Below are 15,040 nucleotides of genomic sequence, written 5' to 3'. Positions count from 1 at the left end.
CGCCAACTTTGCCAAACCTGCGGGTGGCCGCCGTCCAGCGACCCCCCGGCCGCTAGGAGAGCCGGCGCGGTCCCGGGGCGGCGTGGAGAAGGGCGGGGCGAGAGCGCAGGACGCCTGCCCCCTGGGACGGGTACTGGACGAAGCGGGAGGAAAAAGGCAAGACTAGCGACCCGGGTGAGGACGAGAGGATAGAGAAGCTGCTTCTTCTGGATCGGTGGGTGGCAGATCCCTCGGGGGCGGATTGTGGGCACCGAGGTGGGGAAGGGGTTAAAGAGGAGCGTGGAGTTCGACCCGAGGGCACTGCTCATAGCCCTTTTCTTGCTCAGGGTCCTGTGCGCTTTCCGTTTTCCTGGCACCGGTGTTACCCTTCTCCTAAAGCTAGAGGACATGTTTACTTTTCCCTCGCTTTCTGCCTCCCGCGGATTCACGGGACTAAATGTTGTGCCGTAGGCGTTGTGTACCTGGGGCAGCACTAGATCTTGGCGTTTAGACTAGATTTTCACGTTACTTCGGCAGATTTCCCATCAGTTTCCGCTCGATTTCCATTTGTGGCGTCATGGTGCGGGCGAGGGTTAGAAAGCTAGGTTTTGATTGGGACAAAAGACCAGGCTTCTGCCTTGCGGGGAAGTTTACCACACTTCCCCCATAACTGGGTTGTCCAAATAAAGCGTCTGCGCTTGGGTGGGGGTGGGGGGAACTTTCGTGCTCCTCTCTGGAAGGCTGGCCCCCGCACCCGGGCTTTGGCAGGGACGCTTGGCTCGAGGGCGCAAAGGCTTCCCAGGGACCCGTCAGATCGCAGAGGTTTGGACGGGCTTGTACCTTGAAGCAATTAAAGCTTCTGTTCCATCAGATAAGTGCTGCGTCGTCTCCTGCGAGTGAAATCTGAGGGCTCACAATGTTAATGGGCTCACGTCTTTCCCTTGATAATATGGTTTTGTTTACTGAGTGTGGAGAGACGGGAAATAAAAGTGCAATTGGCACAGGAAATGAAGAGTAGAAAGGTTACAAAGACCAGCGTTACACTGACAAACTTTCCAGCTTCCTTGAACATTTCTTTGGGGCTGCAGGAAAATAACAAAATTATATAAATAAATGTTATTTACACACAGCAGTCATGAGAGAGGGTGGCTTCCTAAAACTGTGTGAATAGGGTCTACTCTTGGCTTATTTAAGTGCCCTTGAGAATTTCATCTATTATAGCCTCTTAGTTATGGTGACGGAGGTTTTATTATTGTTTCACTGATCCACTTGTCATGAAAGAGCGATTGAGCCCTTGCTTAAAATTCCACTCTGAGGAAGCCTGGAGAATAGAAGCCATCACAGTCCTGGGGAGCCAGTTCCTTACAGGGATGTGAACTTGTGAATAAACAGAGCCACACCAAAAGTGTTCCGCTAGTGAGGCTGAAGTTGAGCCAAGATGGGGAGGAGGTAGGTGGAGGGTACCCGCCTAGAAGTGGGCACAGAGCTAATAGTTCAGACGTCCCTGCAGCTGCTGGAGTTCTGGGATTTGATTGGGAAATGGAATCCCGTGCCGAAGATAGCCCTTCAAACTTGATGTTGATACTTCAGTCTTCTCCTTTAGCCAATCAGATGACAAAGGTGCTAAATTGTTTTTTGAAAGAGAAAAATAGAGCTCTCTGGACATGGTAGAGAAAAATACCATTCTCTGGAAATGGTAGAGCTCTTCACATCTAGCTCAGACTTCATACGTAGAAGCGCTTTTTTGCTGTCCCCCACTCCGGTCTCCAGACAAAAATATCAGCAACCCAGGTGCTGCTGAGTTCACGTAACACCTCTTGTGCCCCTGCCCCTGGCTAGAGTTTAAGAGCCAGTTGTCGCCAGTAGAATGACCCAGTGTGCACACCCCTGTCTCAATAAGTGTTTCTCTCTCTCAAAAGGGTGTCAGTTAATCACAATTCCTAGGCCCAGAAGCCCCAGCAGGTCAAGAAGGAGGATGGCCTTGTAAACCTTTCTGGAGAAGACGTCCAGAACGTCTGCAACTCAGGACATAGGACCAAAAGCTCAGTCTGATTGCCTGGCAGATCTGACCCAAACCTATCACATTAAGGGCCTTTGCTCTAAGGTTTCAGGAAAGCAGGCAGCCTAGGTGCCTCGGCAAAAACTTCATTGCAGCAGACACCAGGCTTCTGCTGCAAAGCACTTGGGGCGCAGGTTGGGTCCTTCCTGTCCCAATTAAGCATTGACTTTGATCCACCCATAACTTTGTCCACACTGTTTCTCTGAAGCAGAGTTTTGGAGATTGAATTTTTGCTGGTGGAGGAAATGTTCTAAAAGAGAACGAGATTTTTTTAATTGTGTTGTTTTGTTTTCAGAGCTATGAGTGGGGGGAGGGGTGTTCAGTATTTGTTCAGACCCAATTGCAGTTCTCTGATAATCGCCTACAGAGAGATACATTCTGTTGGTCCCTCTCTCTACTCCCTTTAACCTCTCAGGCTTTGGCATATCCTACACGTTGGGGCCCAGAGCTGCCATCTCAACTCCTGGGCTGGTTCTCCACTTGCTCAGATTGGAGCCAAGACTCTGGTCATCTCAGACTCAGAGTTAACCTTTCCCAAGGACCTACTGTGTAAGAACATTTTGTTAGGGGAGGTCTAGGCTGCAAAAAAAAAAAAAAAAAAAAAAAAAGGAAAAGAAAAAAAGAAAAAGAAAAAAACCTCTCAAACCAAAGGAACAAGGGATTCATTTCTGGCCTGGGTCTCAACTATGCTATAAATCTACTCCAGAAGAATCTGAATCTATATTTCTCTAAGGAGAGATCGGGTGATACTATTGGAGGAGCTATATGCAGAAAGATGTGAACATAGGATATTTTGCATAACTTTAAAGTTTGTCTCCTAGATGTTCACAGAGTATGGGAGAAATGGCTTACTAATTTTATTGCTTGTTCAAGTCATGAATTCCCAAGGGTCACTTGCACTGCTGGGTCCTGGTGCTGTGAGTTCTCAGCAGGAGGTGACAGCAGAGGGGCCTGATTGCCAGGTTGTGTTTGATGTAGGAATGCTTTGAAATCTCTCCCATACTGCTAACCAGGGCAGCNCCATCCCCCCCCCCCACCCCATGACAACCTTTGTCTCTTACTCGAACAACAAGCTTTTTTTTCCCTGCAGACAGAAGACAGAAGTGATGGAGGGTGGCACTCTGGTCTTCTGTGTTTGCAGTTGTCCCTAAGAAGCCTCTTGCAACCCCTCTCCACAAGCCTCTTAGTGTTACTCCCTGGAGAGGCTTTGAGCACATGCAGACGCTTGGCTCCACAGCCCCAAAGGGTAGAAAGGCTCTTGCTTGTTGGGGTGAAAAGGGGGGAGCAGTGGGCTTTTCTCTCAAGTAAGATTTGTAGTTCTCTGCAGAAGCCTTCAGTCATCCCATGATGGTAGCAGGGGTGAAGGGGATCCTAAGGACAGGAATTCTAAACCTATCAGAAGCCTGATAACATGACCCTTCCTGAGGAGAACAGTTTGGAGGGCTGCGCCTTTCCTTGAGAGCTCTGTGAGTGAAAGGTTCATGGGTCAAGCTTTTGCCTGGCACACAGTAAACATACAAGAAATGCTTGTTGGATAGAAATAAAAATGCACAAAATGGTGTGTTTTTACCATGATGGATATTGGATAAAGGATATCTTTAGATAATTGGCTCCCCAAACCAATTCATGTGGGTGGGAATCCGTGAAGCTTTTTTTTTTTTTTTTTTTAAGCTTCTTTAAAAGTGCAGGTCCCTGAGCTCACCCAAGAGATTTTAATCTAGTATGTCTGACTCCAGTAGGAGTTTTAGTAAGTCTCTTGAGTGATTCTAAAGCAGGGTTCTTTGGAACCATTATTTTGAGAATTTCTGCTTCTCAGAAATTGAGGTGGGCAGTGTGGGAAGAGAGGGGTAATTCTGTGGGAGGGGCCCTTGGCCAGCATTGTGAGAGCTCATGGCTAGCTGGAACATGGTATACCTCAACAGTGCCCAGAGGCCTCTGGGCAGTAGGGGCACAGAATGTGAAATGGCTTTCACATTTCAGCTTGGCACCCCAAGTCTAGTTGGGGTAAAGTTTTCATAAAATGTCCTTAAGTCGTAGTCAGTAGAAGTTTCCCAAGTTTTGCTGATAAAATAGTGCTTTGTAGAGACCTGGCTTCGGCTCCTTGCCACTTTCCTAACTTGGCTTTAGGGATGTCAGTAAGGTAGGGAGTGAAAGGGGTTTGTCTCTCCCAGTGTCTTTATATATATTTTTTTAATGTTTATTCATTTTTTGAGAGAGAGAGAAAGATAGAGCACAAGCGGGGGAGAGGCAGAGAGAGAAGACGACAGAATCGGAAGCAGGCTCCAGGCTCTGAGCCATCAGCACAGAGCCTGACACAGGACTCAAACCCACGAACGGTGAGATCATGACCTAAGCCAAAATCAGACATTTAACCGACCGAGCCACCTAGGGCCCCTCTCCCAGTCTATTTAGAGAAAATTTAGAATATTTTTGAGATAATGGAAAGAAGGAAGGGAGAGGAATGGGAGTCTCAAGAGCCAGCTCTTCTTTCCTTCCACCTCTCCCAATTAGTCTGGAACAAGCATCTGAGCATCAGGGATCCAGAGGGGATGAAACGCCCCTTGGCCTAAGCTGTAACTCTTCCTTTGATTAAAGATGGACGTTTCATGTCATAAAATGTCAGTACAAGAAGGCCCCTTAGAGATAAGTGGCATTGAACCCCTCATTTTAGAGAGGAAGTAACTTCACTTAGAGGTTAAAAGACAAAAATGTCCTACAAAAATAAGGGAGCTAATGTGGGACTCCCAATGGCCCACAGTCTACAAAGAGGAAAGAGTAAAACAGCCCCTCCTTTGCAGTGTGGCAAGGTCAATGCTGAGCACACAGAGCAGTATTCAAGGAGGCACCCTTGTTTCTGGGAGACCGCACAGCCAGTGTGGCTGACTGGAAGGTTTGCTGCCCTTCCTTTGCAATTTGTTTGCTGAACTGGTGCTCCAGACTTCCGGGGCCCCACCTTGAGCTACTCCAGCAAGAGAAGGTAGAGATGGGTCTGGGTCCCCACCCTCTCCACCCAGCAAGGGTAAAGGATCCCCTCATTTCCTGCTGAGCTCAATCCCTGGGGGATCAAAACAAGAGATGTCTTTCTGAATAGTACAAATTTAGGACAGTGTGTGAACACACACAGGTACCCAGATCAGTTACATTTGTACTAATCTTTTACTTTTTTTTTTTTGCTCCTTTATTTTTTAAATAGGTTATACATTTAAATTTACATGGTTCAAGATTCAAAGGGTACAGCCAGTCGTATGCAGTGAACGTCTTACTCCCATCACCTAGTTCTCCTTCACATAAGCACCAGCTATGAGTTTTTATATATCTTTCCAGAGATACTTCATACGTTTCTATCTATAAATCCCCCCACATTTTGGGGGGCATAAATGATAGCATATCAGAAAGACTCTCCTGCACCATGCTTTTTCCCCTATTGTATCTTGAAGGAAAATGATTTCATATAGATGCATACAGAAGTTCCTGGCTTATTTTTACCACTTTGCGCTGTTCTGCTGTACACACCTACCACAGTTTATTTAACTAATCCCCTGTTAATAGATATTTAGCTCATTTTCAGTGTTTTCCTATTACAAACACATGTTCAAGTTTTTAACCTATTAGAAATCCCCAGACATGGAATTACTTAGTCAAAAGTATGTGCACTGGCGGGGCGCCTGGGTGGCTTAGTCGGTTAAGCGTCCGACTTTCGCTCAGGTAATGATCTCACGGTTCTGGGGTTCGAGCCCCGCGTCGGGCTCTGTGCTGACTGCCAGCTCAGAGCCTGGAGCCTGTTTCAGTCTGTGACTCCCTCTCTCTCTGACCCTCCCCTCTAATGCTGTCTCTCTCTCTCTCTCCTAGAAATGAATAAAAAAACATTTAAAAAAAAAAAAGTATGTGCACTGGCAATCTTGATACAAATTGCCATATTGCCCTCCTTAGAAGTGAATCAATTTATGCTTTTGCCAAGTCAGTGGGATAGTAGAGTTTTTTATTTTTGCGGATCTGATAAATAAAAAATAATACCGTTTACTTACCCTTGTAGCATCTCCAAAAATGTCATTCTTCCTTATCATGTTTGATCCTTTCATAATTGTATTTTACAAATGGTAATACTGACATTACAGAAAAGATAAACTGTTTATTGTTATCACACCCAATGTAAATGCCCAAGGTCAGATGTTCAACACTCTTTCCTATATTGCACTGTGCCACAGGGAAGCCTAAGGTTCAAAGAGAGTGGGTGGCTTCAAGCATTCCCTGAAAGACACGTGATATAAAAAAGCTTTCTGACATCTGCTAAGAGGCCTCCTCTTTAGTGGTCTGATACCAAGACCACATTTCTGCATGTGTCCCTGGAGAGTACACTCCGGAAGCAGAGGAGCTCTAATTAGCAATATGATCTGACCTAGTCCTAAGCATTAGCCTGTATTCAATATCTGAGAAGCAGTAGGTGTTGTTTTTAATTTTCCTGAGACTTATTTCTCACTGGCCACCCAGGACCTAAGTATTGATCAGCATGGGGTGGGTAAGAGGATATTTTCCCTAGGTTTGCCTACAACTCTCACTTAGACCTGGTGGAGATACCTGGTGAAGATAATACACACACACACACACACACACACACACACAACTCTACTGATAAACTTATGAGGTAGATCTCTATTGACTGTTTCATTGATGATGCAACTGAAGGCCAGAAAGATTAAGAGAATTGTTTAGGGTCATACAATGTATCAGCAAGACAGAAAACACAGTGTAGACCTCAAACGGGACTTCCTGCAAAGTCTTCTCTTCCCCCTTCTGTCTTCGTTTTAGTGAATGACCTGACTACTTTATCAGGGCCTCTAAATAGAAGCCTAGGGGTTAACATCCATAACTCCTCTTTCACTCATCCAATTAACAGCAAGTCTTGTGAATTTGTCCTCCTAAAAGTCTTCTTCATCCCTGTTACTTTAGTTCCTCTCTAGGCTGGATTATTGCAACAGCTTCCCCTTCTTTTTTCCTTCTTGCCTCCTACCTCTCTTCCAATCAGACAGTATCCCAAAGAGCAAGCTTTCCAAATAGATAAAGGCATGTCCCAGTTTAAAACCTTCAGTGGCTTCCCACTGCCTGCAGATTAATTCCAGACTCCTTTCCATGAACCTCATACAACTTCTTTTGCCAGCCAGATGCTCTACTCCCAACTCTCTTTGTTCCAGGTCTAGACCGTGCTCTTTCTTCCCTCCCTGCTTTGTGTGTGCTGCTCTTTCCACCTGGTATGTCCGTCCTTCCTAGACCTGAAAAACTCCTACTTCAGGAATCCAAATTCACCCCCTCTGAGCAGCTTTTTTTGTCACTACACTTGTGTTAGTGGCTCCTTCTCTTTATTCCAGGAACCTTTTGGCCACACCTCTGATCTAGCATCTGTCACACTGTTTTAGGATTCTTTTTCTTCCCCAGTAGATCAACTATGCACTATTAGTGACCTATTTTTAGATCTCAGAGTCCAACCCAGTGCGCACAGGAGCTGATCAGGAGATACTGCTGAAAGGCAAGGATCGAGAGACAGACTCTGAACCAAGGGCAAGAGAACCAGTATTTTAATTGCTTAACGAATTCAGGACACTGTGCAGGACCTAATGCTACTGCTTATATCTGTATAGAGTAAAATGATAGTAGGACATCTCTCCAAAGCAAGTTAACTGCCACCTGAGAGGATGCTGAGAGGACAGAGAGGGAGGAGCTGGGATTTTCCCTCTTTCAAGGGCTCTTTCCTATAGGCTAAGGCAACACTTATAACTGACTTCAGAAATTTATCAGCTGATGTCACTCAGAAAAAGGGTAAAAGAAGGGGTAGCCTGAAACGTTCTGGAATTTATCGAAGACTACAAGTACCCCCTTAGAATGGTTCACCATCCACNCCGCCCCCCCCCCCCCCCCACCGCGCGCAGTGTTCAGTCTATCCCTTCATGGTATTTATAAAATGAGACCCAGAAGAGCTCAAGTAAAAATACTCCAGTCCTTCCTTCACACTAGAAAAGAGAGGAGAGGCATATCATTGTGGTTGGTATTTTAAGTGTATTTTTATTGTTCTTTTTATATGGCATTCAGGTTTAGTTCCAAGTGTAAGAGGGGTGTTACCCTGCTTCCTTCCACATAAATTAGTCCTGCAGGTAAATAAGGGAACTAAACCGGCTCCGCCCGGTCCCTGAATTCTAGTCACTTGGGAATCCTTTTTTAAAAACTCTTAGGGGCGCCTGGGTGGCTTAGTCGGTTAAGCGTCCGACTTTCGCTTAGGTCATGATCTCGCGGTTCGTGGGTTCGAGCCCCGCGTCGNCGCCCGCCCGCCCGCGGGAGGCGGCGGCTATTGTCCCCCGCGGGCGAGGGAGGTGCTCAGACTCGGGGTCCACGCCAGCCTCCTCCCCAGAGTGTCCCCGCATCGGAGGACGGGTGGGGGCTTCCTTTGTGTGTTTCGGGCCTGCGACGGGGACGGCGCGTCGTGGCTGCCCCAAGGGGCAGCGGACCGGGCTGAGAGAGGTTGGTGCCCGCGCCGCAACTACCTCGAGCTCGGCCCAGCCGGCCCAGTTTCTGCCCTTGCGCAGGAGCTGGGGAGGAATGTGGTATTTGTAGGGCAAGCGTTTCGAACAATAGAGCCATCAAAAGGCCTTCTCCCTGGTCTCCTTATGAGGCAGCTAGGCTCTTCTCCCTCCTTCAGAAAGGCCTCCGCCCAACAGGTCCTCCTGGCCTGGTTTTCGGCCTGCTTTCCCAGCGAAAACACTTCAACTGTACCACCAGGGTTCTCCATGAATCCAAATTTAGGGTCTTCTCCTTGGGCTCTTACTAATGTTAAAACCCGGTTTTCATTATTTTCCAGGTAGTAGTAGTCTTCCATAAAAATGATCCAGACTAGCCAAAGGAACCAGTCAAGGTATTTTGCCACAAGATCTAGAACAAGAGGATTTATCTAGTATTGCCTGCCTTGCAGATCTCCTAGGGACCTTTCACCTGCTTCTGCTACAGGAAATGATTGGACATCCATTTGCATTTCCTCCTCTTCATGTGTGGAAACTTTTGTTCACTGTGCTTCAGGCTGGACCTGGCCTCAAAGTGGGCCCTTGAATTCCCCGTGTACCATTCCGACTTGTCAAGCTGGTTATGAGACCTGAGGGAAGTGTTGAGGCATGGACTTGGTACCAGGTAGATTTACCTTGCTACCAAGGTAAATCCACTTGATACCAACTTTGGGCCCCAAAGATAAGGGCACTTGTAGTTGTACCCGAAGACAAGGGGACAGTGAAAACTAAGATTTCACCCTCTGATGGTCTTCACCACCACCAGTACCCCCAATGCCATGAGTACAGAGGATTCGCCTACCCAAGTCATTTTTCCTCTCCATGACCTCTGCAAGAGAGAGCTAAGTGAGCCAGTGCTCAGAGATGGTGAAGGGTAGGCTAGTGACTCGGTCTCTGCTGTCTGTGCCCAAAATGTCTAGGGAGAAGTTTGCACACCCAGGCAGTAGCTCTGTCCTCTCTGGGAAGTGACAGTGCCCTAAAGTGGTGAGGCTGTAAGCCTCTGGGAACTGGGGCCTCCTGCCCCTCTTTATTTTTATTTAATACACAGAAACTTCTGTTCATCCTTTGGTTTTGTTTTGTTTTGTTTTGTTTCCCTTACAGTTTCTGAAAGAAGGACTAAAGTAACGCCAAGGACTCCCAGATGAAGAGGACCTTCCTGGATCTGTAACTGGGAATAACCAGTTCTGTACTTGGAAAGTTTCAGCGAATTCTCAGGATAAAGCCAAACAGGCCTGTGACTGTCCCTTGCATAGCGACATTGTAAACAGGCTTCTGGCTCCTCTACTTCGAGCAGAGAGACACTTTTCATTAGAATGTTGGGTTTCTTCTTTGTTATTCAAACATACACCCACACACATCCTCTTCGCCCTCCCTAATGAAAAACCTCAACAGATGGAGAGCCTAGGCTCCCAAGACTTATGGCTGGGAAGATGCACTTCACTCAAGGGTGTTTGGCTGGTACAGAATGGGGTAGGGAGAAGAAATGAGTAGCGAGTATAGGTAATCACTATCTTTCAATACTCCGTACAGATAGAAATCCGAGAAATCCTGTTCAGCAAGGTTAGCAGCCTCCAGGGCCTGGGAAACTAATTTGGCTGTTGTGTCTCTGATAGGGACTAGGTTTGGGGCTGCACCAGGGGGAAGATACTCACTCTATATTCTATCATTCTCTCATTTGAAAGCCTGTACAAAGAAATGGTACAAATGGATGGTTAACTTAATGATTCCATCAGAGGCGGATTTTTCTCTGTCAGGTCCCTGGATGAGGCTGAGGTCTGAAAGCCAGGAGGCAGAACATTTTCTTAATCGCCCTTTCTTTCCCCCTTTCCGGGGGCCAGGACTGCTCTTCAGACCTTTCCGCTGCAACTTCCCCAGACCCCCGGCTAGCTCAGTTGGGTCTCCTTACCCTGCGCCTGGCTGGGACTGAGTTTCTCCTGGTAGCCAGGGCAGGTTCTCCTTCTGGCTAAAGCTTTCCCCGCTCCCACTTCCCATCCTACAGCAGGACATTCCTGCAGCCTCATCCCTCTACCCAGCTTTAATTCACATTTGATCCCTGGACAGAACAACCGGGGGCTCCCAAACAGCTGCCACCCCCTTCCATGGGCCTGGGCTTTAAGCCCTGAGCCCTTTCTTCAGGGCCCAAGAGGATCCCCCACAACCTCGCTGTTCCCTCCCCCACCCTCCACCCCCAGCCTCCCAGCGGTCTCTACCGGAAAAAGCAGAATTGGTCCAGGCCTGAGCCAGAAAGCCACCTCCTCCCCTGGAGCAGCAAACGAGGTAAACCTCCCAGAGACCAATACCCAAAGCGAAGCCGGGGCCCTTCCCCACCTCCAGGCGTGGGCCCAACGGCGCTATTGTGAGGCCTTTCCCGACGCAGAGCCCTTGGGGAAGCAGCGCACACAAAGGCGCAGTGGCTCCTGGAAGCCGGGGTTGCTCGGGAGCCCTTAACCTAGCGCCGGACAGTCGAGGCCTTGTGCGCTCCCCCCGTTGTATCCCGTGCGGCCGTCACGGGCCCGCGTGGAGGTTTCCTTCTCCCGCCAACCTTCCCCTTCCCGCTCCAGGCCACACAATCCCCACGTCCCCGGGAAGGAGAGGCACGGGCCCAGGGCGCCATTGCCCAGCCAGGGCTCCCCTCCCCCACTCTCTTCTTTGCTTTTCCGAGACCCGTGAGGGAGGGGGCGGGCGCCTCGGCCGATAGAGCAGCTATTGTGACCTTCCCTCGCCGAGCGGGAACCCAACCGAGTGTACCGCTGGCGGGGGAGGAGGCGACTGTCTGTGCAGACCTCGGGGTGCAGAGGGGGTGGTGCTGGGAAATAAAGGTTTGCAACCTTGGGCGCTTGGGCCCTTCAGAAGGCGTTTGGTTGTGTTTAGACTCCGGTGCTTCCTAACACTAATTGCAGGCTCAAAAGGAGCAGAATTTATGGCGAAGGCCGAGGCGGCTTGTTTATAATTTATGAATTTTTAAATGGCTGTGCTGCAGGCCCTCCTCTCGCCCTGGCCGGCGGCCGCGCTGGAAGCGCCTCCCCAGGCTCGCCACCGCGCCCATCTCCCCGCGCCAGGAGCGACGGAGTGTGCCCATCACATGACACGCCAATGGCTGGAAGGAATCCAAGCTATTCTGAGAAGCCTCCGGGAAACCTTTCACCAAAGGTGAGAGAAAGCCAATTTGTCCCAAGCGAACTCCCCGCCCCATTAGAGAGGGGTGCCTCCGGGCAGTTGCCCGGAGAGGGAGCCCCCAACCCCGCACCTCTTTGGAGCCCAAGTGTGAGAGGAAGCTGATGTCAGCCGGCCTAGACACCGTTTAAAGTCTAATCCATGAAACCCTAAGCCACAGATGACACTTGGGGCCTTGCAGACACCCGCAGACTCAGCACATACTCCTGCGGTAACACACCGCGCTGGAAAACGCCTGGAGCCATAATGCATTATGTATTTTTATTATTATTTATGGTAGGAAGAGGAGAGGAGGGAAAACCGGGCTGAATCTAAACAGCCTGATAATTCATCTATTTAATATTTAGCCAGTTAAGAAAGGTTGTTGTAATCCCTGCAAGGCAGCAAGCTCTTCTTTGACTTCCCTAATAGCTTAAAAAATAATTTCTTACAAGACAATTAGAAATTCTGCCTATGGATGCAAATTTCATAGAAAACCATTTTAAACCTTGAAAATGGGTAAAATCTCCCTTCAGTTGAAGTCATTTATTCTGTTGATACACTTGTACAACATATATACTCTAAACCTGCTCAGATAAAGTGAGATTTTGCAAAAGGATAATCCCTACCACCCCCAATCTAACATGCCATTTTAAAAACAGCACAAAGGAACAAGGGAACTAAATATTATTTGAGCTAGCATTATTTAGCGAAACACAAACATCCAAATAGAAACGATTGTTGTTCCACCAGAAGACTAGAAGTTAAATTATTTCCACACAATGGGAATTTCACCTCATGTCACGGGGATGTAGTAGGAGCTGTATTATTTGTCAAGCCAAACAGAGATGCGTGGGCCGACTTTGCTGAAATACAAAAGACTTGAACCTTAGCTGAAGGCGCTTTCCAAGTGTCTCCTTCTAGAGAAGCGAGTGGACATTGTCTGCCCCTAGCTGAAGCCAGGCTGATATTTACAAAATGGATATAAAATTTGAAGACATTTTTGCCCGTTTTGTACAAAGAAACTGGAATAAACAAGGTGTTTATACTTGTTGTGTTCCATTAATGAAACTTTTATTACTTTACATCGTGGGGAACGTTTGTTTACTTGAGAAAGGAACCACCAACCATTATAAAGGAAAAAGTCCTGACAGTATTTCCCAGAGAAAAAGCTTAGGTGCGTGTCTCCAAATGATCGTTTTTTTCTGTGCACCTTAGCTTTTTCAGAGCTCGGTTCTTCTTACAACTTCTCTTGTGTCTTTTCTTTGATTGTCAGTTTTCTTTCAAAGTTTATTTTTTATTAATGCAGAAACGTGAGAGCTGGCCTCCCCAATGTAAATGCAGCCTTAAAAAGTCGACTTGTGTCTAAAAAGAAGGTGGTGGAGATAGCATAGCAGGCACAGCGCAAAGCCCTACTCAAATTTTCCCACCCAGAACATTGCTGGGTTTGCATCCTCAGATTTCCACCCCCCCCCGCCACCAATGTCAATAGCTGCAATGTAATCAAGGATCTCCAGAACCAAGTCGTATACCAGATCCCGAATAAATGAAAAATAGATCTATCAGAGTCAGCCTGTTTGGGGGCCTTCTACTGGGATTGTGCAAAAGATAAAAGGCAGAGCGATCTACTTCCAAGTGTGTTTGATTAACACAGATACACTTCCGACTGAGAAATTTTTTTTATTCTAAATATTTGTTCAAATAGTACCAGACAATTTGAAATCAATAAACTGTGTCGAGTGGTGAGGGCTGCGGCTGTTGAGAAATGAGCAACGGGTGTCGTGCCACGCCACGGGGCCGCCTGACTCTATACCCATGAAGGACAATTTGCGGTCTTAGTCCTTTACAACTACAAACACCAGCCACGGTTACAACTGTTCAAAACTACTCTCTCAACTAGTTCAGACCAAGGGGACTAAAGAGGTGAGACGTGGCCCCCGCGGCCTGGGAGCGCGTTCCTAAGCTCGGCTGGAGAATTCTACAAATATACACATAAATACATTAAGACGAGGATAAATAATCAGGGAAACGAAATGACTCGCTTCAAATAATAAATACGGTCGTTGAGTCCGATGCAATCCTTACGGGACGGGAAGGAGCATATAAATTAAGGTCTCCGCAACTAAGCTAGACGCGGGCCAGGCCCGGGGCTGTTCGGGCTCTGGTCTCTCTGCAGAGCGCACCGCCGATGGATCTCAGACTTACCTTCGGGACACCATTACCAGATTAGAGTCCCTCGGTCCGCAGTATATGGCACTCACTGTCAGGGTTACAGAGGAGAATCCTTGCGGCTGATTTACGGCGAGTCACCCAAAGGAGGGAGCTCCTGGAGCGAAGGCCCAGTCGCCTGCGCCTCGGCCTCTGTTGGCCCGAGACCCAGGAGGCGGCAACCGTGCCAGAGCGAGGGAGGGGGGCACCCAGCTNCAGCTGCCCCGCGGGCCCCGCCCGCCACCCCCGCCACCAGAGCAAGAGAGGTAATTGCGCCGCGAGTTCGGGCCGGTGGCGGCCGCTACAGATGCGTCAGTTTGGGGGCCTCGGGCAGGCGTCCCTGAGACGAGTGGTGCGCCGAGAGATCTGTGTAGGTGGGATGAGGGTCGCACGGTCCATGGTGGTGGTTGCCAGGAATCTGCGCGGCGCAGCTGTAGTCCACGCTGGCCGAAGACGGGTGCGAGAGGTGGCCCAGGTTGAAGACGGGCCCGGACGCGGGCGCCATGGAGTCGACGAAATTGCCACCCACGTACACCGGGCTGCCCTGCAGGTTGGCGCTGGCGAAGCCGCCGCCGTTGCTTGCCATGGGGTGGGGCTCGAACTCGGGCGCCGCGTAGCGCTTCTGCTGTGGCAGGCAGCTGCTGAGCGGCGCCGTGTAGGCGGCCAGGCCGTACATGTTGGGCTGAGATTTGGCGAAGGCGGGCGGCGAGGGCGCGTCGTAGGCCAGGCCGGGCACGGGCGGCAGCTGGCCGGAGTAGGCCACGTGGCCGGCGGCGCTGCCCAGGGGCGGGCTGCGCTCCGGAGACTGACCGGCCGGCGAGTGCAGGATGCCCTTGGCCTTCTGGTCCTTCTTGTACTTCATGCGCCGGTTCTGGAACCAGATCTTGATCTGGCGCTCGGTGAGGTTCAGCAGGTTAGCCATCTCCACGCGGCGTGGCCGGCACAGGTAGCGGTTGAAGTGGAATTCCTTCTCCAACTCCACCAGCTGTGCACTCGTGTAAGCCGTGCGCACCCGCTTGGACGCTGGGCCCGGCGGGCTCTTATCCTCGCAGCTCTCTCCTAGGCAGGAAGGGAGACAGAGGGGACAATGAGGGGGGTG

General features: G+C 49.1%; 2 protein-coding genes across 2 annotated transcripts in view; both read right to left on the bottom strand.

Moving 5' to 3' along the window:
• HOXD1 (homeobox D1) overlaps window positions 1–6,102 on the bottom strand; it is a 7,407-nt gene extending 1,305 nt beyond the window's left edge. Inside the window, exons 1-2 of the mRNA XM_077751188.1 lie at window positions 6,064–6,102; window positions 8–461 (exon numbers count right to left, since the gene is read on the bottom strand). Of these exons, the coding sequence (XP_077607314.1) occupies window positions 8–461; window positions 6,064–6,102 (493 nt within the window). The remainder of the gene's footprint in view (window positions 1–7; window positions 462–6,063) is intronic.
• An 8,061-nt stretch (window positions 6,103–14,163) lies between these two features.
• HOXD3 (homeobox D3) overlaps window positions 14,164–15,040 on the bottom strand; it is a 3,247-nt gene continuing 2,370 nt past the window's right edge. Inside the window, exon 2 of the mRNA XM_077751204.1 lies at window positions 14,164–15,000. Coding sequence (XP_077607330.1) covers window positions 14,243–15,000 — 758 coding nt within the window. The 3' untranslated portion in view covers window positions 14,164–14,242. The remainder of the gene's footprint in view (window positions 15,001–15,040) is intronic.

This window comes from Crocuta crocuta, unplaced genomic scaffold (assembly GCF_008692635.1).
Source record: "Crocuta crocuta isolate KB4526 unplaced genomic scaffold, BGI_CrCroc_1.0 scaffold219, whole genome shotgun sequence".
NCBI lineage: Eukaryota > Metazoa > Chordata > Mammalia > Carnivora > Hyaenidae > Crocuta > Crocuta crocuta.
Note: the sequence above shows the minus strand (reverse complement) of the source record. Positions and strands in the feature narration are given on the sequence as shown.